We start from the raw sequence: 26,896 nt of genomic DNA, 5'->3' as shown, positions 1-26,896 counted from the left end.
TGGTTGGAAGAAATATGTACATGGAACCCAGCCACTAGCATGATTCCCTGAGGAGAAGCATGCCAGCCCAGGTCTAAAGCCCAGTGGAGAACTCTTGCTCAACTCGAATTCCCCAAATGGTCACCATGACATTTGAAAATCTGTTGAGTAATGAATAGTGGGAAACAAGTCTAAGCTCTTCAGAACAAACTAGTGGTAAAAATGAATTTTAGAAATGTGCCCATATAGGGCAGAGAATCAATAAGCACATTCCTAATGTGGAAAATCAATTTATTTTGTAACAGAGAGCTGTCTACCAGTTCCATGGTTAACATTTTGTAAACATGTTACCAAAAATTACTATAGCGGTAGAGTTCCCTTTGCAACTTATATGAAAGAACATAGGTACATGCTGCAATCATTGAATTAAAAAATATGTCTTATAGTTAAGTTTTTGAGATTATAAAGCTTTGCAAAAGCAAATACAGTTTCATATTTTCAAGGGAAAATTTCTGTTCTCAGAATTCTCTGGGAAGGGTTTAATTATGAAAGAAAACTGAGGACTAATGTTAGTTAAATAACAAGTCTACCAGAAATATGATTTCTCCATAACTTATGATAATAACATACATCTTACTTTGATTTTAAATGAAAATTTAGAGATTAACCACAGTTTGTGCAGGCTCAAGGCAACCAAAAAAATGACAATTGAAATTATTTCTGTTAAATGTTCTGTTATGTATCTGTAGCATTCTTGACTTTATCACATATTATAGTTTATCAAACATTTGAATTCAACAAAGGCTACAGAACAAGAATCATTTAACTCTGAGAAGAACTCTTAAAGTCAAGACAGCATAATGGAATAGAAAGAATATAGTAGCTACTACTGCATCAAAGACACTGTAACTTGAATTCTAACTTATGAACATTTTTCTGGGTTACCATTTAAAGTAACCTAAGGAAATGCAGAATATAAGCTTACAAGCTGGGAAGAAAAAAACTTCATAATCTCTAAAGCCTATTTGTAGGGACATATAAATAAGCAGAAATATTTTATTTAATATGTTTTTAGAATTTCTCAAATATCTAATGCATTTTGACTTAAGAAATCACCTTAAATATGAAAAAGTCTATGTAAACAGTTTTCTCTTTTTCAAAGTAATTTTTTTGTTTGTTTTTGGCCTCAACCAGCTTTGTTCAGAGTTTACTCCTGTCTCTTTGCTTAGGGATCACTCTTGGTGGTCTTGGAGGACCATATGGATGCCAGGAATCAAACCTAGCTTGGCCATGAATAAGGCAAGGGCCTATAGGTTGTACTATTTCTCCAGCCCCCAAAGTAAACTTTTTAATGCATGTTTGGTGCTTTGCCATGAGACAAATATCCAGTCCTCCAAAGTAAATATTTTGCAGAAAATATTTCTCCTATCAATTTGAGATCTCTGCAACACAGACAAATTTACTTTTATTTTTGTTTGTTTGTTTTTGGGGTGAGGGCATGTACGGCCTTAGCTGGCAATGCTAGGGGCTACTTCTGGCTCTACACTCAGAAGTTGCTCCTGGTAGTGCTCCGAGCACCATATGGAATGTCGGGATTGAATGTTGGTTGACTGATTGCAAGGCAAATGCTATATCTGATGTACTGTCTTTTTGATCCAAGACAAAATTACTTTTAAGTTGAAAATTTATTGCTAAGAAGAATCCCAAATTTTTATCATTTGTGCCTCTTCTTGATCTAGTATGAGACTTGTTGAAACCAATATGTTGGGTAACTTCAAAAGTATCTTAAAGGAAGTAAGGTCTGGAAATGAAAGCATCCTCTCTCTCTCTCTCTCTCTCTCTCTCTCTCTCTCTCTCTCTCTCTCTCTCTCTCTGTCTTCAGGATTCAATACCAATGATGCTCAGGAAACCATGCAGTCCCAGGGATTGAGCCCAGGGCTCCCATACATAAAGCATGTCCCAACCATGTAACTTCTGTGGGTTCTTTACGTCTCTCTTCTGATTCTCATCTACCTTTTCCTTCCTGTGACTCGAGCAATGCTCAGGATGACCAGGTTTCACTACAGTCACACTCAACCAGCTGAGCCAAACAGTTCAATGCTTGGGTCTGAGGTACGGCATCCCGGAGGGGATTCCCAGGCTTTCTGGGGGAACCCAGGGGACCACAAGGACAGCATCCTGCACTGCTCAAAGCCTTCAGTGCTATATATAGCAGGGTTGGGTGAGAATATTATGCTTGGATCAAACTGGAATCTGGTACAGGGAAAGCGTGTTTCTCTAAACCTCTGGTCTGTCTCCCCAATCCTCCTCTGCCCTCTTCCTCTAAGAATTGTCACTGTGTTTGGAGACCACTTCAGCTATTTAGAAGAAAATTTCTATATTGAGATATTTTTAATCTGTAAAAATATCTTATACTATTATATTTTATGTTGTCTTAAGAGTGTTAAAGTGTATGATACTGTTGTACAAAATTACTGCACCCAATCACCACCTTATGAAACACTGAATAGGAAATTCTAGTTGAACATTGCCACTTGGACTTATGACCTATAGAAATAGAAGAGATTTTCTGTCACATTTTTGTGATAGCTTGTCACACAGCTATAGCAAACTGTCATGGGACATGAATTTTTTTCTTTGTGATATAGAATTGACAGACTGTAAGAGGTTATTGCAGATTCTCAGAGTAAAAGCCATAGTAGAAAATACGTGAAATAAAGCAAGACTAGAGTGAAATGCAGTAACAGTTTCTTCAAGTGAGATATGAAACAAAAGGGTGCCTGAAAATATAACTTTGGCTTTATGTTTATGATTACAAAGAGATAGTTTTTTAATATTTAACTTTTAAGAAATAAAATGTTGCAGGGTAAGAAAAATAAAGTCAAATGAAAATGTCTCATTAACCTTGTTAGAACTCTCACTAGGAGAAATATCCTGCAAAAATACTAAAAAGAAAAAATCTGTAAGAATAAACAAGCAGAGAAAGGAGAGAGCTATGTCAGAGCAATGAGCTATACTGGGAACACAGATGACTTCAAGGTAACTCAGCTTCAATTCTTTGTGTAATCCTTTGAAATTACATTTTGAAATATTCTGCTTGAGAAAATAAAATCCCTCTGGAAAATTCATTACTTCAGGTTCTCCCGAGGGACATAACTGTAGGATATCTGAAGCATTGGTAGATGAATAGAGGGGGGTGTGGTAAACGAGAGAGAGAGAGAGAGAGAGAGAGAGAGAGAGAGAGAGAGAGAGAGAGAGAGAGAGAGAGAGACTAAATATTATGAGAAACTGCTTCATACAGTTGTGATCCTGAGAAGTCCCATAATCCGCAATTGGCTAGTTGAGATCTAGGAGAGCTTATAGTTTAGTTCAAGTCCAAGTCCAAAGATCTGAGTCAGGGTCCACAGTGATAGTACAGCAGATAGGACGTTTGCCTTGAACGCAGCTGATCTGTGCTCAATTCTCGGCATCCCATATGGTCCTCCAAGCACCTCCAGGAGGGATTCCTGAGTGCAGAGCCAAGAGTAACCCCTGAGCATCACTGAGTGTGACACAATAGAAAATAAAAAAAAAGAAAAAGATGTGAGTGAAAAGAACCAATATTTTAATTTCCAGTCCAGTGATCATCACATTTTGATACGAGAAAAGATCTTATGTTTTCACATTTGATTCTATTTTGTATGAAAAGAATAAAAGTTCAAAGTGAATTCTTCCTGGATCCCCTTAAAACCCAGCACACATGAGTTGCCATGTTCTCCTCCTTTCGTCTTCCCTGTCACCTGGGGCTCAGAGGCTATATTTTGAAGACAGCAACCGAAAGCTGTTCTATCAATCAGAAACACTTATTTAGTATTTTATGTGGCAAGAAATATGTTTATTTGGTTTTATCTGTTGTATATCTTGATTTTTGTTTCTTAGATATTTTCAAAGCAAATAATGAGATGCATTCATTCAGTCTTATGTAATTATAGTATTAATATTTAAATCTGAAAATTTGCTTTAGGAAAAGTATTTCTAAGGGAGAATAAAAGGTTTTGAGAATATATGAGAGAAGTAGCTATTTCTGTGTATGTTAAAGTAAACCATGTACTGATCAATTCCAACTGATTAAGAAAAGACTAAATTTTTACGTACTTACTGACTTTTGAAAAAAACTAAAGTAGTTTCTAAGAAAATCACTAGTGTCTATGCAAAGACACATAAATTTTAGGAAAGACAAAACGGCTAAATACCTGAGTTATAATTATTATTAGCGCTTGTGTTTCAGATATTATGTAAGTAGTAGCAAATGAAAATCTTATGAAACAATAAACACCTCATGAATAGTTCAAAGGAGTAAAATAAGTACTGAACCATTACCTTGAAACTACTATTGAAATTGTAAGTGTACATGCTGAGGAACATTAGAAAAACATTCAGTTATTTAATCTTAAACATTACTCAAAAACCTTTGAAAATTGGTAAGGTAATTATTACTTTTAGTTGCAAAAAAAGAGAAACTTGTGTAATTTAATTACTTACTTATTGAATAAAACATTTCCTTATGACATGGGAAGCAGTGAAAGATAATCTTTCAAAGGTTGTTATAAAAGTTATTTAGTGTTTAAACATAACTATCATAGGACAATAGTAATAATGATGTCAACTGAGTTTTTATATTGCTTGAAAATTATATATATATATATATATATATCAAGGCCAAACTATGCTGCCAAAACTAAGAAAGACAAAAATGACAGTATGTACTTTCAATGCACGTACGCTGGCAACAGATACATCCATAGAGCACCTGATGGTACAAGCGCGAAAGATCAAGTACACCATCACTGGTCTGACTGAGTCAAGAAGACATCAATCACATCACGCTGTTGTCGACACTGGAGAAGAACTGTTTCTCAGAACATGGGACAAAAGAGGTGTTGGTGGTGTCGGTGACGACAACACGAACTTGGCCATGAGCATTGATTCATTCGAACGCCTAACAACCCGAATCGAACAATTACTCTTGAATAGATGTGGCTCACAGCCGGCAGTATCTATCTTAGTTGTCTATGCACCAACATTAAATTATGATTGAGAAGTTCTACATGGAACTGGAGGAGTTTTATAAAGAAGACCACACCTTCTACAAGATCATTGCTGGTGATTTTAATGCCAAGATAGGACCAAGAAGATCAGCTCAGGAACTTCACATCAGGACCCATGGCCTACAATGGAACAATTAGGGTGAGAGACTGTCTGAGTTCATCATGTCAACCAAGACCATCCACGGTAACTCACAGTTCCAGAAGGCTGAATCTAAACATTGGACTTGGGAGTCTCCCGTTGGACGGTTTCACAATGAAATGAACCACATCATATTCAATCGACAGTTTTGCCTGACCCATGTCGCTGTTGTCCCAAAATTCCAAATGGGATCGGACCATCATCTCCTTCATGCAAAATTCTACTTCATGGAGTGGAGAGAAAAGCCTGCAGAGTGGCTTTTTTAAAGAAGAGAACTCCTAGAATGACCACCAACGTGACCAATTTTATTTTTTTGCTTTATTTTGATAGGTCCTTTACCTATCCCTGAAATGAATGTGCAAATACCTGAACTCTGTCAATGTATTGAAATCTGTTGGTTGAATGAAAATGTCTTGTAAGGTTAAAACACAATTTTCTTCTTTGAAATTACTATTACATGGGAAATTTCCATACTATCACATAAAAGTATACTCAAGTAATCCCATCTTAAAAATATTTTTCCGTTAGAAATTTAATTTCTTTAGTAATTAGATAATGTAGGCAAAATAAATATCTCACATATTTTATGCATATAATATATATGTATATAAAATAATGATTCAATTATATATATTAATTTTGTTATTAATAAAACATACATGACATGGAAAATAATCTTATGGAACTAACAAAAGTTACTTTATTTTATGGGGCTAATAATGTAAGTTCAATCACATAAAGTCATTGACTTTTCCTTTCTATAAATGATTTTCTATGTGATTTTGGATCTATTTCTAACTTAACAAGCCTTCACTATCCCTCAAATTATTTTTTTGTAATATTTTAATATACATGTTACGCCAGAGCCTGGCAACATCCCCATGGCATATTCGATATGCCAAAAACAGTAAGAAGTTTCACAATGGAGATGTTACTGGTGCTTGCTTGAGAAAATTGATGAACAATGGGAGGACAGAGACAGTGACAGTGATTAGTGACTCATTTTAAAGAAAGCACATATTTTTGAAAAACCTTTATTTATAATAAACTTAACTTATTCACACTTAATTCCTATGCTTAGAAGTCTCTGTGGCTCAGTCAGTAAAATCCAGTAGTATATATAGTTATTTTCTACTAATATAGATCATAATAAAGGCATTTTACCTTGAGTGGGCCTCTTCTTTTTAATTTTTTAACTATCTTTTAAATTTATTGAGATAGCAATGACTTAGAAGAGTTAAATGTTGATGTTTTAAAGGTGCAGTATTACCACATTGTGACCATTACCCATGGTCAATATCTGTCCGCCATGATTCATAAATCTTCCCCTTCCTTAGATGAGCTCAGTTGTGTTGACAGAGTCTAAGGGCTTGTCATCTTTGGCCATTGTCTCTTCCTTATGTTCTTTCTTTGTATATTGTCTTCAATGAGATCATCAGGCAGCTGTTCTCCCTCTGATTTACTTGGCTTAGCATGACACACTCCTATTTTTTCCATGTTGTACAGATGAAACAAGGTCTGATATTTTCTTATAGAAAAGATTCTTCCCTTGTAGAACAGTTGGATTAGATCTTGACTGTTATAAATAGCACCACAATGAATTACATATGTTGCTCTGTTTGATAGATAGTGTCTCTACTGCTGCTCTGATTTCTGTTGATCGATAATTTTACATAGTGTTTTTATGTTTGATAGATACCTAGGACTTGAATTGCTGGATCCCTTGAGAGTTTTAAATTTTTGAGAAATCTCCATAGCATTTTTCATATAGGCTGAGCCGATTTATATTCCCACTAACACTGTTTTTTTTTTCCTTTTCAATCTATATCCTCACCAGCACTTGGTTATTTCTAGTTTTTTACATATAGGTTACATTCAGGTTTGAATTGGAAGCTCATTGTTATTTTGATTTGCATTTCTATCATAGTATTGAGCATTTAAAATATAAAATTTGTTGGGGCTGGAGCAATAGCACAGCGGAAAGGGCTTTTGCTTTGCACGCAGCTAACCTGGGTTCGATTCCCAGCATCTCATATGGTCCCTTGAGTACCACCAGGAGTAATTCCTGAATACACAACTAGGAGTAATCCCATGCATTGCCAGGTGTGACCAAAAAAGAAAAAAATAAAATAAAATTTGTCTATCTGTATAATAAATATATTTTTTATCTAAATAAAATGTCTTTTTGTGTGTGTGGGGAGCACATCTAGCAGTGCACAGAGTTTAGTTCCATCTCTGTGCTCAGGGATCACTCCTGGAGAGCACAGGGAATTGTAATGGTTGGCAGAGATTGACCACCAATCAGCTATATGCAAGTAAATTGCCCTAGACTTGCAAGGCATTTGCCTCACTCTTCTGATGATCTCTCCAGCCCATATCTGTCTATCTTAGTTGGAAAATTGTTAAGATCTTTCCCCATTACAATATGAGATTGTTTGATTTCTTTTTGTTGATTTCTATTAGTATATATAGAATATTATTCCTTTGTTAGAAATATGATAGGAGAATCTTTTCTATTATTCAGTAGGGTATATGTTTGTTTTAGTGATCCTTTATTTAATTTAACCTAAGTAAAAAGAAAGCTCTAAGTTGTTTGAGGTGTTATCTGACTGATACCACAAATGATCATATTCTCTTTTGCCTTAATTTTGCCTCAGAGTGTCTATTTGTTCTTCTGTCAGGGAAATAGACACATTCCCTAATCTCTAATCACATTTCTTCCTCCGTTCCAAAGAACTTATTCAAGTGAGTTGTACCTATTTTTTGAACACCTTTGTCTCTACTGCTGCTCTGATTTCTGTAGCTCTCGGCATGAGTTTTTTCAGCAATGATAGGATATGATGTCATCAACATTTTTCCACTATCCTCTGAGTAGATTATAGACTTCAGCAGAGAAGAAAACTCAATATTTAATTATTGATCTCATAAACCCAACATAACATTAATATATGGTAGTCATTTAGGGATATTTATTAAACACTTATATTTTTGAAAAGCACATTATTATTCCCTATTATTGGACCCTTCTGAAAGTGAAAAATTTTCATGTATGCCTCAAAACTTAATAGTCAAAAGGTGAATAGCTGTGTTGTGTTCTTTTATTTCAACTACTATACTTATACATGAGAAAGAAGAGGAAGAAATTAACAGAGAAACTGGACTAGTAGGAAAGACTGATCATTTTGCTTGTTAAATTTCTTCATTTCACAGTAGTTTGGATAACCCCTCCAAATTTTCTTTTCTTCTTTTTCCCCTTCATTTCCAAATTTCATATTACTGCTGAAGGAAATGTGCCAGGTTTCTGTTTATTGGTCTTTAAACAAGGTGAAATTGTTTGCCTTAGTTTAGATTAGCTTGATTTAGTTTTTAAAAAATTTAAAGAAATATCACGGTTATTGAGTGACATGGCTTTTCAAAAAGAGAATAATTCAGCTGAAATTCAGCAACGTTCCCCAATCTTGGGAGCCTCATGATTAAGAAACACCAGCTGGGTCTGAATGTCTATTTTCAAACCCTAACTACTAACTCCCTACTAACTGTTATTCACAGTGGAAAATCCAATGAGATGAACACTTGGGTTTTAACAGAAAATAAAATGGCTATCAATTGAAGGAAATCAACAAGAATGTTTCCTCATCCTTTAACATCATAATGAGATAAATCATTTTTCAAACTCTTGAGAGGAGGTAGATGTGCAGGTAAATGGGAACCCAGCTTCTCTATTTATGACTGTTGACTGAATAGATTTCGTTTCTAAATATAACCCCAACTTTAAAATAAAATAGGGCAAGCTCAAAGAACCCCAGGAAAATATTTCTGAAGTTATTATTGGATGGTAGGCATACGGGGTGGGGTTGGGCTTAGAGAAATGAGAGCCATATTAATAAAAAGAATTTGGGGGGAGGGAAAAAGCACGATGACTCGAGCCAGTGTAGTTCTAGAAGACGAATCTGACCAAGAGAAAGAAAGTAAAGCAAGATGAATGATATGAAACTCGCTGTTTTGGGCAGGGAAGGAACCGGCAAATCTGGTGAGTAGTAGATGTTTCCTATGTCACAACAGGCAGCAGACACGCAAGTGTGGGCAATAGTGATTATGTCTATAAATGTTAGATTTATGTTGCAGGTAAATATAAAAACTAGCCCTAAATGACACTGAGTATAGAAACTAATATGTAAAATGTCACATTTGCAATATGACTTAACTGTGTTAAGTATATGTATGATAGATTTGCTAGTTTTATTTGGAGCCTTCATATTTACTAATAAGAATACAAATCTTACTGACTTTGTGTTCCAACATACCTGACTCCACTTACCAGGGGCTCAGTAATGGCCTCAAAACTCTCTACTATTCTGAGGCTAAGTGGGAAGAGAGGTGTCGTACAATTCCTGTGGATGTGTTAGCCATTTTGTTTAAATAGATCATTATATAATATGTGAAAGAACACTGGGGGAGTGTGGCTTTGTAGATGTACAGAAACTGAGTGATAGGTACCCAGACTTTGGGAGACAGAAGCCTGATGAATTACCACCAACCAGACCAGGAACTTTAATAAGATAAACTGAGGTCCTTTCTCTTTTTCTTGGTTTTTGAAATCACTGTCCTTGAACAAATGCAAAGTCTTGACATCGTCCTTGTCAGACTTTGCATGCAGAACCTTGGAGACATTTAATTTGATTTGGGAGAGAGAGATGCTCTTTTATGTAAATGAGAAGTCTGTTAGTGTTACAAAAGGTTAAGTTGCCTTTTGCGCTTGTGTTCTTGAATTAATTATCATGTGGTTCTCCTTAGGCAGTACTCTTAGATCTTTTTCTTGCTAGCCTGCTAATCTTTATGGTTGTGCACTAGAAATTTTGCTATTTAGACTAAAGTTTAACAAGACTTTTAAGGTTTTCAATAATGCTTGGTAATTTTTTGAGCAGTAAGATAAAACCTTATATCCATAATTAAATTATCTATATCCTAAACAGAATAGAGTCTATATTTCTCTTGCTTGTTTTGCAGCCCTTATAGTAAGGTTTCTTACTAAGAGATATATTGGTGAATATGCTTCTAATTTTGGTAAGTCACTATTTTACATTTTTACCCTAAAATTTTAATATCATAAGCAAGTTACTTATTCAGATCTTCTAGACATCCCAAAATAAGTATTTGAATGTTATATTAGGTTATGATAAAATTTGTACAATTTCATGTCAACTGAAATGGATTAGAAAGTCGGTTGGTTTCAGGCTAGACCTAGAAAAAAATATTAAAATTTGGATCTTCCCCAAAATAACATTGTAGAGCATGTGAGTATGAATATTTTTCTAATCTATGGAGAAAACTTAAAATTAAATCAACATCTGTTAAAGATAAGGGGATTTTAATTATAAAACAAAGTAATTACAAAATATAGCTGACTTTTATTGCAAAGCCTTGAGAAAATAATAGGAAAATGGTTCTTTGATTAAAGTTAATTTCATAATTATCTCTATTGCTTATGAAAGTTTCAGATAAATTATAAAACAGATGTTAGAGCACCTTGATGTAAACTTCAGATTATTTCACTAACTGAACTAGAAATTTATGGTATTTTGATCAGAATTAGCATGACATATGGAATATTATAACACTATAAAGTGAGGAAATTTGTCAGAGTTTTGAACATATTTTTAGTTTGTCAATGAATTGATACACTGCTAAGATTATCTTCTCTGAGAGGAAATATTAGGAAAATATTCAGGGATCATGGATCATCCTATTGTTCGTCAATTGCCTCGAGCAGGCCCCAGTAACGTCTATTCATCCTAGCCCTGAGATTTTAAAAAATGCCATATTCAAGGCTCTTTCAGGATTAGGAGAATGAGACCCATCATTGTTACTGGTATTTGGCATATTGGGTATGCCACGTGGAGTTTGCCAGACTCTGCCGTGTGGGCAGGTTATCTGTCGGGATGTTCAAAGTAAGAATGAGTTAATAAGATGTCCCATGGCTGCAAATGTGGCCACACTCTTCCGGGAACTGGGTTTTATAGTCTCTGGGTATTGGCCGTTGATGGGATTACACGGCTCTGGGGGTCATTTGGTGGGTGTGACCCCTGCCTACTGGAAGATGGAGGATCTGGGTGGAGGATGCTTAGCCCCGATCTGAGCAGGCTTGGAGATCTCAGCCCCAGGACCCGCATGCCTTTGTTCCTCTGCCGGTACCTTCATGCGTGTGGAGAGTGGTCTCAGCATGGTGGTGGCTGGTTCTGGAGGTCTTTGGCTGCTAGAGCTCTGTTCGGGGCAGGGAGGGAAATATTAGGGAAATAATTGGGTGGACAGTGACAGTGACAGATTTTTTAAAAAATATATTAGGAAAATTAGGGAAATATTAGTGGAAATATTAGGGAAATATTTGGGAAATAAACGGAGGGATAGTGACAGTGACAGATTTTTTTTTAAAAAAAAATCCACTTTTATTAATTTTTTTGTCTGGGGACCATTCCTTATGGTGCTCAAGTATGATGTTTATTCCTGGCTCTGTATTCAGGGATCACTGCTGACCCGGAATGGGAGACCAGATGGGGTGCTGAGGATCAAACTTATGTTCAAGTGCAAGACCCCTGCTTTCTCTGTTATTGCCCCAGCCCCAGAATTTATTTTTAAAATGAAAACAATATATTTTAGTAAATATGATATCTGAAGAAAAAGGGATAATCTTTTTGTTCTTTGATGCTTCCTTAGTTTAAGCAGAAGAATTTATGGTTTCAAACCAATTTCCTATGAAACTGTCACTGTCACTGTCTTCCCGTTGTTCATCAATTTGCTCAAGTGGGCCCAGTACGTCTCCATTGTGAGACATGTTGTTACTGTGTTTGTCATATCGAATACGTCACGAGGCGCTTGCCAGGTTTTGCCATGCAGGTGAGATACTCTCGGTAGCTTGCCCGGCTCTCCAAGAGGGGCGGAGGAATCGATCCCTGCTGGGACAGACTGGCTGCATGCAAGGCAAATGCCCTACTGCTGTGCTATCGCTCCAGCCATTGCTGTGCCAACAGATGTTGATTTAATTTTAAGTTTTTCTTCATAGATTAGAAAAATATTCATACTCACATGCTCTACAATGCTATTTTATTTATGTTTCCTATGACACATAAATGAAAAAATCTTTAGCTGTTATTAAGAGTAGTTTTGAAAATAACTAAAGTATTATGGGTGTTGTTTGCTACATGTATTCAACCATCTAACAGTAAGTGTTCTAAAGGGTGTGTTTGGAAACTGATTATAAAGACACTATGTAGAAAGAGAAAACTTTATTGTTTATGTGATAGCACAGCAGTAGGGCCTTTTGCCTTGCTTGCGGATAACCCGACCGACCTGGGTTTGATTCTTCCGCTCCTCTTGGAGAGCCTGGCAAGCTACCGAGAATTTCTCACCCACACAACAAAGCCTGGCAAGTTCCCCATGATGCATTCGGTATGCTAAACATAGTAACAACATGTCTCACAATGTTACTGGGCCCACTGGAGCAAATCGATGAACAACGGGAGGACAGTGACAGTGACAGATGTGATTAACAGGTAGGAGCAGTGGATGAGAAAATGCTCCAGAATTTAAAAAAAAAGAAAGAAAACAAACGTTAAAAATTATAGCAGGAACAACAAAAATCATCACTTCAGTCTTCTATAAGACCTCATCAAATAGGGGATTTACATATTTCTTGATATATATAGCATACATGACAGAGAGACATCTTAAAAAGACAACCATGTGAACAAAAGGTCATTGGGGTTCAAGGACAAAACCAATATGACTCTGTAGCTGTTATCAGTGAAGGGTGGTAAAGGAAATAATAAAGTTCTAAAAAGTTAAGAATTGGTGACCCCTGGTGGCAAATTTTGATATTTGAGGATTTTTTTTTTTTATGTGTAGGAGGGTTTTATATGGTTTGGAATCAGTGAACTTGAGGATGAATGTTATAGGAACTGTCAAGAAACACATTTTAAGATTAAATGAAACTATAATTATTTCCCTAAAATGAAATTTCAAAGGACTTTTAAAATTTATTCTGAATTCCTGGAAGTTTGATCCCCAAATATACACTATATATTTCCTACTATGAGTTACAGAGTTAGAGCCGTAAGGTAAAGGCCCTCCCGTTGATCGTCGATTTGCTCGAGCGGACCCAGTAACATCTCCATTGGAGACTTTGTTGTTACTGTGTTTGGCATATCGAATACTCTTGGTAGCTTGCCGGGCTCTCCGAGAGGGGCGGAGGAATCGAACTTGGGTTGGCCATGTTGGCCGCTTGTAAGGCGAACGCCCTACCGCTGTGCTATCGCTCCAGCCCGTAATTGATCATTATTTTATGCTGCATGCTGACTTTTTAAGAGAAATATATCTTTTATCAGTCTCTAGAAGAACAGGAATTCGATTATTTATCAAATATAAATTGGTCACCTCAATATCCCAGGTAGAGAATTTGAAAAGAAAGGACATATATTCAGTCCCTCATAAGATTTAAAATCTGGAAGAAGTAATGAGTCAATTAAAAATTTAAATATGGGTCTGGAGAAACAGTACAAACAAGTCAAGCATTGGTCTTGTTCAAAGCCAACCCAGGTTTAGTCCGTGGCATCCCATAGGTTCCCTCAAGCTCTAATCTTTGAGCACAGAACCAGTTGTAAGCCTTGAGCACTGTTAAGTGTGGCCCACAAACAAAAATAATTAAATATAAAAGATGTCATATGATGAATGAAGGAATGATGCTCATATGGCACATGACAATCAATATTGGACTATCAGAACGCACCTTGCTGAAAGGATGACATTTCGATAGACACAGGACCTTTAGCCTTTTTGCTTTCAGGCAGAAAAATCCAATCTTCTCCAGAAAGGTGGTTTCTGGATAGTTGGTGGAACAGAATGAAGGACAGGAATGGAGAGGGTTTGTGAGGGAATAGCCAGATAGGCAGATTGAGGCACAGATATAATGGGGATCTGGATAACGAGGAATATTTGGGGGTCTTGGAAGGATTTATATTATCTACTGGGTTGGGGAGTCCTGAGAATGATTACATCAGAACAGTGAACCCCAGCTAGTTCTGGGGTTCACCACCTACAGTACCATGGTCGCTTGTATGTTGAGAGGAGATGAGTCACAAAAAGGGAAGTAGGGAACAGATAGAGCACAGATGCAGATTTTGTAATGTACAAGGCAAAAAACATAATGATGGTTTGGACCAGAGTTTTATCAAAGAAGATGATGAGAGGCAGACAAATTCAAAACATACCTTAAAAGTAGAGTGAGAAATAATTTTTTAAAGCTTAAGTATGGGATTTGAAGGTAAGAAAGAATTGTGGATTATTTTAAGGTGTTTTGCCTTGAGAAACTAGAGATAAGGAGATGGTATTTAATAAAATGGGAAAACAAGGAAGAAACACACTACAAGTTCAGTATTAAACATATCAAGTCTGGGACACTTATCAGGTGCCCAAGAGGAGAGGGCCAATGACACTGAGATGTTTGTGCCTAGAATTCAGGAAAAATGTATGCACCGTAGATGTCCATTGGGCTCATTGGCAACAAGTGACATATAAACATTTCTAACTGAACAAGGCCAGTCATGAAGCATGTGTTGACAGAAGAGACCCATAGAACTGATCCATGTCTGGAATGCGGGAATCTAGGGTTGGCCAAATACAAACAGCTAAATTGGAGCTAGAGAGGATGAGATGAAACCGAAAGAGTATTGCCATGCTGGGGCCGAGAGAAAGCACAGTGGGTAGGGCATTTGCCTTGCACGAGGCCGACCTGGGTTCGATTTTCAGCATCCCATATGGTCCCCTGAGCACCGCCAGGAGTAATTTCTGAGTGCAGAGACAGGAGTTACCCCTGTGCATTGCCAGATGTGACACCCCCCCCCCCCACACACACACACGCTAAAAAAAAAAAAAGAGTATTGCCATGCAAACCACATGAAAGAAACATGTTAAGGAAGAAGAGTGATTAATTTTACTAATGCTGAGAGGGAAAGAAAGGTCAAGGCATAAAAATGGCCACGGGGTCTAAAACCACAACCTCGATAAGTCCAGATTTAGTGGGAAAAAAATGTATTGAAAGCCTGATTGATTTGATTTAAAAACAGGAGGTAGAGATTGTGGGACAGGGATCCCTAACGGTCACCATAAGCCAACAGACAAAATGAGACAAGAGGTAAAAGAGATTGTGGAAATCTGAAGAATTGTTAAACTTAGGGGAAAAAAAACATCTTTGTAGTGATGTAGTAAATGGAAACATTGATAGTGCAGAAGACGATATAACTGGTTAATCCTGATTTGTGGTTGGTGAAAAAAAAACAGGAATTAGTTCCTGGTACCAGAAAGATAGTACAGCAGGTAGGGTTCTTGCCTTGCACACGACCAACCAGGTTTAATCCCAGCACCACATATGACTCCCTGAGCCCACCAGGAATGATCTCTGAGCACAGAGCTCTGAGCACTGCCAAGGGTAGCACTCCCCTCCCCCCACAATAATAACCAGTTCCTAGTTAATAGATTAGCTTTATGTATATAAATAGATCATTTGCCCATAGTACTTGACAGATGTTCAGTAAATAAAGTACAAAATATGTAGGTGAATAGATATGAAGGTAAAGCTCATTTATTAGAAATATGTATGAACCCATATAACAAATGCATGTTTAGAACCATTAGCAATAAAAAATAGCCATGGTACTATTGTGCTGAATTATGATTCATTGATTTTTTTTGGCTGGTTATGATTTAAATGAGCTCATTTAAAAAATTGTGGGGTATTTCGATAATGACAGAAAATGTGTGCCTATTTTCCAGAGTCTATCTATAATAAACATTTGTGTTTGGAAGGAAGGCAACTGAATTTAGAAATATATGACCCTTGTTCTCAAGTAAGTAAAACAAAGAATCCTTTGTTTTATTTTTTCCATCATGACTGGAAGGTGGAGTGAGTGTGGAGTTGCCAGTGTTAAAATAAAGTTTCTCTCTAATTTTACTATTAAATTTTAAGAGTTTGTTTGCAGGGTTATACATTCCATTACCTTAATATTCTGTAAAATTATTACAAAAGTAATCCTATTAAAAATAGGTTCTTAATCCTATTAAAAACACTTAAAATAGCAACATTGGACTGAATTCATGGTATATTTCTATCAGATTTTAGTATAGCTATCAGAAGTTACTAGTGAATGATTATCAATGCAGTGTTACTGTTTTATTTTTAACAAGCCACTGTCAATAAAGTATATTAGACTCAATTTGAGTACAAACTTTTTTATCTACACAAATACAAAGTTAAATTAGGATTGTATATATGAGATGAAGAATAGAAAGTTGTCTATCAAGATTGCACAGGACAGACTTTTTTCAGTAAAGTAAAATATCTCTTAGATTCTTTCATCTAAATTCTATCAATATTTTTTACTGATTTGAATTTAGTGCCAGAAATGAACAAATATTCCATTATAAAATAGATGGGGAATATCTCTTTTCAAAATTACATATATAAATATTAATTCAAAAACTATTGATAGAGCTTACCAAAATTTCAAAGCTGGAATTATTTTCTTAGAGAAAAGTTATAAAATGAGACATGTAGCATTATTATAATGTATATTTAAAAATATTAATCATTATTGGCTTTAAAAAGAGGAATAAATCAAAAAGCAAGTTATAATTTTGACAATATAATTATTTACCATACTGGAGTCCTTTAAGTCCTAGTGAGAATGGTTTCTCTTAATTAATTTTTCAAAAATGATAAAAGATGGGTGGTACATGGCGCCACTTTCAATGTGCTTGTTTTATTTTCAGCCACAGAAAGCAAAATTTTCCCTCACAAGTGAACTGCACTGGGCAGATGGGTTTATTATTGTGTATGATATCAGTGACAGGTCTTCATTTGCTTTTGCAAAAGCACTAATCTACAGAATTCGAGAGCCACAAATGAGTCATTGTAAAAGGTAAGAAGATAGTTTTATCCTTCTCTCCTTTCTTTTTAGTAAATCATCATAGAGCGGTAAGCATCATTAGGAAGAGTTTAAGACAGACTTCCAATTACAAAATTTAACAGCCCTGAACAATTCACCTTCCATTCCACAGGACTTACATGGGTAGTAAAAGGAATAGGGTGAGAATACTTTATATCCCGGCTGACATAAACAGTTATTTGCCCCGAGTAAATGGCTATTTTACAAGACAGCCTCTATTGTTAACATGACACTCAGATGCAAAATAATGATCATTTCTGTACACAAGATTGTGGTTTCCCAGCCTTTCCTTTTCATGCACACAAAAATCTCAAGGATACTAAATAGATTCAGATTTATTACCTTTGGCATCCAATTCCTACTTATTGGATTGTTCAATCTATCAGAGCAAAGTGGACTGAATCATCAAACTATCACAAATTCTCTAAATATAACAATATATATATTTTTTCTCCATGTTGTTTCCTTAGATAAAGAATTTATCAACACTTTCCTGGAATTGTTTTCAAACACAAATAATTATGAAAGAGCACCTGTCTGTGCAAAAACATTCTCTAAACGTATGAATTTTCTGTTTTAACATTTCTTATTTTTAAAAAATTGTATATTTTAGCCTTTCCACTTAACAGACTTTATTCAATGTACTTGTGGATGGGATTTTGTTTATTTATTTATTTATTTGCATTTATTCAGTTTTGACCTTAAAGCTCAAAATAGCATACTAATCCCAGGAACAAAATAGAGTACATTATTATTACTGAAAAATTAATTATATGCTCTTAATATGTACTATAAATGCCACTATCAAGAAAGCATCAGTCAGTGACTGGCAAATGATACTATTCTTCAGTCAGCTTGTGTAAATCCTCATGTGTATCTGATTGACCCTGGGCAAACCACTTTAATATCTGTATCTCCGTTTTCTGATTATCAAACTGATGAAGATTGGTAGGGTAAAGAAAGTGATTTTACTAAAGTACCACAAAACCCTGATTTTCTATAATGTTACTGACGTTTTAAAAATCCATTGTTTCAAGCATAAACTGCCTTATATTCTAATACCATGATCTAGGTAAGGGGAATAATAAAGTTTTTTTTTGATTGTCCTCCAAATCAAAAGAATCACTTTGAAATACATAAAAATTTGATCATGGGTGGTCCTGAATAGTACAGTAATTGCCTTAGGTAGCCCTGACTGGCCTGGGTTAGATTCCTGACACTACATATGTTCCTTCCGACCACTGCCAGGTATGATCCTGAGTATTGCTGGGTGTGGACCCCTAAAATGAAACTTTAAAAAATTGAATCTGTATTTGGGTTGGAGCGATAGCACAGCGGGTAGGGTGTTTACCTTGCAAGCGGCCAATATGGTCGACCAGAGTTCGATTCCTCCACCCCTCTCGGAGAGCCCGGCAAGCTACCCAGAGTATCTCCCCTGCACAGCAAAGCCTGGCAAGCTATCTGTGACATATTCAATATGCCAATCACAGTAACAACAAGTCTCACAGTTTGTTGTGAGATGTTACTGGGCCCGCTTGAGCAAATCGATGAACAACAGGAGGACAGTGACAGTGACAGTGACAGTGAATCTGTATTTGATATTTTTGAGATATATTCATTTACTGATGAAAGAACTGTTTTTCTTAAATATTTTCTATTCTCAGTCTACAAAGAATAGAAAAATCTGATAATTGTCAACCTTCAGAATATTTCATTTACTCTTTTCTATTAAGTTGTTACACATTTTTGTGAACTGTATAGAAAAAAATTTATTAATACCCTCCACTGCAACATTTTTTCTCTCATAGCTTACACTGTCATATAAACGAACACTTAACAGTACTACAGCACTTAACGGGCTGGAGCGATAGCACAGCGGTAGGGCGTTTGCCTTGCACATGGGGACAATATTTTTTTAGACAGTCAAAGACTTTTTGTGCTTCCCCACTTTATCCCCATAGTAGTGCCTTGGCAGAATTCCACCCTATAGTCTTCACATGAAACTCCCTTAAAAAAGGAGAATATATTAGTATTTGCTGAAGATATTATATTCAACATATTTCTCAAAATAAATTATTGTACAAAATAAATATAAAATACTCCCCAGATTATGTTTTAATGGATATTTAAAAAGAATGAAGAGCAACAAATATGGATAATATTCTTTCCTTAGAAAAATTACATCTAAATTTTTTATTCTATTATAATCGTTGTTTAGTAAGGAGACATTACTTGAGTTTGATAGAGAAATAAAAAATAATCGCTAGTAAGCTGCCTGATTCCTTGACAAAGTGCTAGGTATTTTTATATATGCCATTTCATTTCAGCCCTATGAAAATTTCGTGTGATGAGGAATATTTTGCTATTTTTTACATGGAAAGAAACTGAAAACCAGGAAATAGCAATCATGTCTTGTTAGTAGACAAAGCCAGAATCCAGGATTTGGTTCATGTTTCTTAAGTCCTCTCTTTAAGAACTTTATTGCTTCACATATGATCTAAACTTTTTTTCTAAGTCAAGGGGATTATGTGTCATCAAACACACACACACATACACACACACACACACACACACACATACCAGGGCCACATTAGTCCATATACATGCAGGATAAATTCATTTTTAAATCCATGATCCTTTTGATAGAAACTTAATTCTTTTAAAGAAAAAGTTGTTTGAAAATGTTCTCACCAAACGATTGTGTTTCTGTATTTCAGAGCTGTGGAATCAGCAGTTCTTTTGGTTGGTAACAAGCAAGATCTCTGTCATGTGCGAGAAGTTGGCTGGGAAGAAGGGCACCAGCTGGCGCAGGATAACCGGTGCCAGTTCTGCGAACTGTCCGCGGCTGAGCAGTGTCTGGAGGTGGAAATGATGTTCCTCAGAATCATCAAGGACATCCTGACAACCTTCAAACTCAAAGAGAAAAGGAGACCCAGTGGCTCGAAATCCATGGTCAAACTGATCAATAATGTATTTGGAAAGCGAAGGAAGTCAGTTTAGTGCTTCCAGTGATTTATATTTTTTTTCAGTTTCAAACATTCACTCATGAAAACAATTTACCCATTGTTTGTGATTAGAAAGAGAATGCACTTGGAGAGACTAAGGGAACATGAATCACAGCTGTTTTGGAATATTCAATTTTCCGTTTGTGGTAGACTGTTCTTTGGGCACCCTGCTTCACTTGTTTTTCATTATTATTTTAGAAAATAGCCCTCGGTTTGGTTTATAGTTGTGCTGTATCTGATTGTGTTGTATCTGGTTTGATTTGCCAAATAAACTTTGTGAAATTGAGTATAAAAATCCTATAAACCTGACTTTTGTTTTTGTATATTTGTTTAAGTTAAATATATAATGTTATTCATATAGTTTTATGCTTTAGGGATTAATTTAGAAATTTGTGGAGTTCTTGATTATTTAAAGAGAAGTGAAGGACTTTTTAAAGTATCTTTACAACAAGGCAATAAGTTACACAATTTACACAAAATTTTACAGAGAGCATTACACAAATGTGTCTTAAAATTTTGACCTTAAAAATCTAGTCTATAAATACAAAGTCTATGTAGTCGGCGTAATGATAAGAAACATTTAGCTTTCCCCGTATTATATTATGCTGACAAGGATAATCATCAGAGAGAAATTAACTCGAGCAGCTATGAAGCCTTTAAATATCAGAAGATAGAACATTTTTAGTTCATATTTGTACACTCTAGGAATTTCATAAATTGTAAAAAAAGAGGTGGGGAGGCAAGAATGAGAGTAGAAACTCTTTGTAAATATCTAAGGTGGAATGTCCTATTTCCCTGAAATAGTGATGCCTCATTGGTCGATGATATTTGCTGATGTAAATAACTTGATGTACAAATATATGTACATTGTAGACCCTCCCTGAGAAATTTAGACACAGAGTTTTCCTCCAGACCTTCTTGTCACGGATTGTCAACTCTAATTTCTTAAAGGTTTTGGATCAGTAATAGCATTGATTGGTGCCTAGAATTCTATACTATACATCACTTTTCCGACTAAACAAAGTAGACAACAAAGTATACTTCCTGAAGTTCTGGAAAACAGGTAGAAATAATCACATTAGATTGTGAAATATGAGAAACTTCCATTGTATACTTTTTTAACAAATTTATTGATATACATATTAGACTACTGTTCAAAAGGGTTTTATTAATAGTTTCTTCATAGTTTCAAACTTGTTTATGCATTATACATGTAAGTTTAAAATGTTCTATTTTAATTTTATTTTGTACTTACTATTCTCTGAATAATGTCAATTTTACAGATTTTCTCTCTAATTCTTAAAATCAATCATTCCCTATATTAAAAGACTTTGGGGGGATGGTTTTACATTAAAGACATGTGCTTATTTATGTTCTGTATAAAAACTCTACTTAAATTAAAAAAAATCTCTTATGGCTTAAGCCACGCATGTATTTATGTTCATATATGTACATGTATGTGATGAGTCAGTTCAAAAGATGGTTAAGGGAGGCTAGAGAAACAACAGAGGAGATCAGATACTTGCCTGACACACAAGTGACCTGCATTCAATCCCTGGCACCCCATAAGGTCCCCCGAGCACTGCCAGAGTTATCCCTGAACACAGAGTCAGAAGTAAGCACTGAGTGTGGTATGGGGTAACCCAATCCCCCAAGCAAACAAAACAATACAAAAAGAAAAATCATGCTTCGGGGCTTGAGTGATAGCACAGTAAGGAGGGAGATCACCTTGCAACGCTGCCCAACTGGGTTCGATTCCTAGCATCCCATATGGTCCCATGAGCACCACCAGGAATAATTATTGAGTGCATGAGCCAGGAGTAACCCCTGTGCATCATCAGGTGTGACCCAAAAAGCAAAAGAAAAAGCAAAAAAAGCAAAAAGAAAAAAAGAAAAATCATGCTTAAGGATGCTACATACACACACAGATTTTATATATGTATGTATATATATACATATATATATATATATATATGCACTGTAGCACTGTCCTCCCATTTTTCATTGATTTGCTTGAGCGGGCACCATTAAAGTCTCCATCGTGAGACTTGTTGTTACTGTTTTTGGCATATCGAATATGCCATGGGTAGTTTGCCAGGCTCTGCTGTGCAGGCAGGATACTTTCGGTACCTTGCCACGCTCTCCGAGAGGGGCAGAAGAATCAAACCCGGATTGGCCACATGCAAGGCAAATGCCCTACTTGCTGTGCTATTACTCCAGCCATATACGTATATATGTATACATATACATCTATATAGAGATGATATATATATATATACACATATATATATATATATATATAAAGCTGGAGCGATAGCACAGCGGGTAGGGCTTTCGCCTTACAAGCGGCCAACATGGCCGACCCGAGTTCGATTCCTCCGTCCCTCTCGGAGAGCCCGGCAAGCTACTGAGAGTATTCGATATGCCAGACACAGTAACAACAAAGTCTCCAATGGAGACGTTACTGGGCCCGCTCGAGCAAATCGACGATCAACGGGAGGGCCTTTACTTACTTACTTACTTACATATATAAAAGATTTGCTCGAGCGGGCCCAGTAACGTCTCCATTGGAGACTTTGTTGTTACTGTGTCTGGCATATCGAATACTCTCGGTAGCTTGCCGGGCTCTCCGAGAGGGGCAGAGGAATCAAACCCGGATTGGCCACATGCAAGGCAAATACCCTACTTGCTGTGCTATTACTCCAGCCATACATGTATATATGTATACATATACATCTATATAGAGATGTATATATATACATATACATATATAAAAGATTTAGCTTATTGCACCTTTATTCTTTGAGCAAGATAACCTGGTGTTCATATTTTGCAAAAAGAAAGAAACTATGGAACTTAATAATAAACACATCCTCACCCCTTTTAAAAAGTGCAAAAGGAAGAGAAAGCTATCTATGTAAGGTGGGAGATGTTAAACTATGATAGTTAGTTCATAACATATGTGTAGTTATCATTTCACTATGTATATATTCATTATATTTGCACATATATATTATATTTTGTCAATTACAATACAAAAACTGGGAAGGAACAATTTATTCATATTTTAACAGTAGCTAATATGTAGCAACTTAGCAAATACATAGCTGATCATTTTCTAGGGGGATATTTGAAAAGCATAGACTTCCCATTTTATCATGAGACAGTTTTAAAATATGTTCACACATTTTTTGAATTTATCCCAATTAAAATCTGTGTCTATTTCTCCTTTACTTGTTTATGTATCATCCTCAAGGACTCTCATTTAAAAATCAAAATGAATTGGAAACAATGGGTAGATCTTTTAAGAGCAGGACTGAAAAGGAGCTAGCGTTCTCATACTTTCTCTGGGATGCCACATTTGGAGATGCGAGTTGAAATGTGTGCATGAGACTGTCTGAAGACATCAGGAAATTCTCCGTAGTGTTAGTGAGCACAGAACCAAAAAATATATGTAGAAATTTCCAAGTGACTCAAGTCCTCTCACCTGACGTGAAGTGAAGTAGATATAGAGAACATTCTTACACTAACTACAAATTTGTGAGTGCAATAAATATTAGGATTGTTTTGGGGAGACAGAGGGGTATTAAAACCATGTGCTAGCATTTTCATGCAACACTATATAATCATAAAAGTGAATTCATTCAAACTCAGTAATTTAGCTAGTATGAACTGTTTGCAATGCAAATGGACAAAAACTGGGCGAAAAACCCTTTCTACCACACATTCAGAATTGTCTCTACCAGGAGCCTAGCAATCATAAATTAGAATTTTTCAATGTGAGAAAAATACATCAAGACTCGACCACAGAATATTGCGGGTTGAGGGTAGCAAGTGTGTCTATAAATTTAAGCGACAGTTAAGTTGTATCACTAGGCTGGGAATTGCCTTTGCTGCTTCTAGTGAAAAGGATGCTGTCATTCACTTTCGATGAGCTTCAATGAGATAACACATTATCAGGGACAACAGCCAAGGGAGGGGAAGCCAAGGGGAGGGGCCTTTAAAATGGCTTTGATTTAGAACTAGGCATGCACTATTAATAAAGAGGTTGAATGATACCTGTATGTTTTATAGGTTTATAAATTGGCTGTAGTAAAATATTTTACATCTTAGATCACTAGGTATTGTTTCAGCTTATTATGGGAGATATCTATCTAGAGTTGACTGAATTGTATTAATCTGAACCTAGTTTAATGATGCCTTAACAGTTTTATGGGGAAATTTAATGTTTGCAATATCCATGTTCCTTATTTGAAAGCGTGACTTATAGGTTTCTCATCGTCCTTAAATTATGAAATCCTTCAGCTAATAAAGGAAAATGATTATAGTTTGCAAAAAAGGCAAAGTCATTTAACAATCCATATAACTGTCTATTGTAGGACTTTGCATAATAATTGTAATTTAGCTATTAGGGATTCTAAGGGCAGTTATCAGTCATATTCTACTATTCAAGGGGAATCAGGCAAAGTCCAAATTATTTAAAGTCCTTTAAATTCCCAAATTAAAAAAAGAGAGAGACATGTTGTAAATTGGAAATATTCTCTGTAGTGACAAGATATTATTTCAGAGCAAAGAAGTTTCTCATAATTTTTAACTGTATAAACCACAAAACAGATTATTTTTGTTCCTTTGGATAGAGAGATAAAGCATTTTGTTTTCTTTTTCTGGTTTGGGGGGCCACAACTAGCAGAGCTCAGGGCTTCTGGTTCTATATTCAGGGGTCATTCCTCACTGAGCTTGGGAGACTGTATACAGTGCAGGAATTGAACTGGGTTCAGTCAAATGCAAGACAAGCATCTTAACCCCATACAATATCTTCAGCTGTCAAATATGTCTATTTTTAATAGACAGAAATATTAATTTGTCAAAGTACAGAATTGGCAGATCGAAATGTCCATTGCAAATGAAGTTTGATAGCAGCATTTTAGTAATCCTGAAAGAAATAATACTTATAAAATTAAGAATTAACAGAAACAACACTGAAAAGGAATGTTGGAATTACTTGTCATTATATAAAGAATGATCATGCTTTATTTCTGTGGTCTTTACCTTATTTATAGAGCTTAGGTGAGTATTTAACAGTTAAACATAGAACATTTCAGTGTGCATATTGAAGGACACTGATTTTTTCCAGTTACAAATTTATTTATTTATTTATTTATTTATTTTGCATTTTGGATCATACCCGGCGATGCACAGGGGTTACTCCTGGCTCTGCACTCAGGAGTCACTCCTGGCGGTGCTTGGGGGACCATATGGATGCCGGGAATTGAACCCGGTTAGGCCGTGTGCAAGGCAAACATCTACTTGCTGTGCTATTGCTCCAGTCCCACAAATTTATTTTTAAGGTAATAAAATATTTAGGTTTTTAAAATTTCTATACCTAAATACATAGATGATTTGAAATTATTAAATTAAGCTGAGGGCAATATGCTGAATTTATTCAGGCAGCTATTAGGGGATTGAAGGATTAGTGGTGGTTTTTATGCTTTATATTGAAGATACCCTTGGCACAATCTTGGTTTCATAAGCATACACAAACTGAAAGGTTGATAGAACTTGATTAGAAGATTTTGAGATCTTAACTAAAAGAAGCCTATACACATCATTCATTTGTCTTCCTCAATAGGAGAGAGTGTGAGCAAAACATGCTTAAATATAGTTGAAAATTATGAAATTTAATCACTCACTGTCACTGTCCTCCCGTTGTTCATCGATTTGCTTAAGCGGGCTCAGTAACGTCTCCATTGTGACACTTGTTACTGTGTTTGGCATATCGAATACATCCCGGGTAGCTTGCCAGGCTTTGCCAAGCGGCCGAGATACTCTTGGTAGCTTGCTGGGCACTCCGAGAGAGGCGGAGGAATCAAACCTGGGTGGACCGGGTCATCTGCATGCAAGACAAATGTCCTACCCTCTGTGTTTTCAAATGAACTTATCTGGGGGCTGGAGAGATAGTATAGGAGGGGTACATGGTGTTACATGCAGTCTACATGGATTTTATCCCTGGTATCCCATATAGTCCCCTGAGTACCATGAGGAATGATGCCTGATCACAGGGCCAGGAGTAATTCTTGAGCACTGCTGAGTGTAGCCCATATAAATAAATAAATAATTTTGAAGTGAAACATGATTATATACTGATGTCAACACTTTTCTTTAATAGGAGATATAAAAATCTTCACTGATTATCTTTATTACTATTTTATGGATCTTTATAGTTTATTCTTAATGCATTAACTCTTGTGTGATAATGTTTCAATTTTTCTCAATAAACTCCATTTGAGGAAGAATTAATGGACAGTTAGAAAATATTTTTTAAAGTTGAACACAAAACAAAAGTTTATAAATAAATTTTGTGCCCCAAAGAAAAAATTGTCCATTTATTTCTAAAAACTTTATTTTTCATATGTGACTTGTATAAAATCAAAAAATATGTATGTACTATTTGGTTACTATGTGAACTTCACTAAATTTTGGTATATGGTATATATATGGTATATAATAATTTTATAATAATACTTATAAGATCAAAATTAAAAGAATAAGCAAGGATAATTTTATTTCTGTTCAAACATATTTACAACAGTCAAAAAGGAATTTTTTTATGATTACACATATCAAGTGATTAAGTGACACATATCAAAAGATTGTTTTGGACTGGTTTACAAATAAAAACAATTCTTTAATAGA

General features: G+C 35.7%; 1 protein-coding gene across 1 annotated transcript; it reads left to right on the top strand.

The window, feature by feature from the left end:
- Positions 1-9,147: 9,147 nt before the first annotated feature.
- RERGL (RERG like) lies at positions 9,148-20,198 on the top strand. Its single transcript, XM_056134648.1, has 5 exons — positions 9,148-9,235; positions 10,213-10,269; positions 16,027-16,100; positions 17,023-17,171; positions 19,916-20,198. The coding sequence occupies exons 1-5, from the start codon at positions 9,184-9,186 to the stop codon at positions 20,196-20,198; spliced, it is 615 nt and encodes a 204-aa protein (XP_055990623.1). The 5' UTR covers positions 9,148-9,183.
- Positions 20,199-26,896: the final 6,698 nt, after the last annotated feature.

Source organism: Sorex fumeus, unplaced genomic scaffold (genome assembly GCF_029834395.1).
Source record: "Sorex fumeus unplaced genomic scaffold, SorFum_2.1 ptg000100l, whole genome shotgun sequence".
Classification (NCBI taxonomy): Eukaryota; Metazoa; Chordata; class Mammalia; order Eulipotyphla; family Soricidae; genus Sorex; species Sorex fumeus.
Note: the sequence above shows the minus strand (reverse complement) of the source record. Positions and strands in the feature narration are given on the sequence as shown.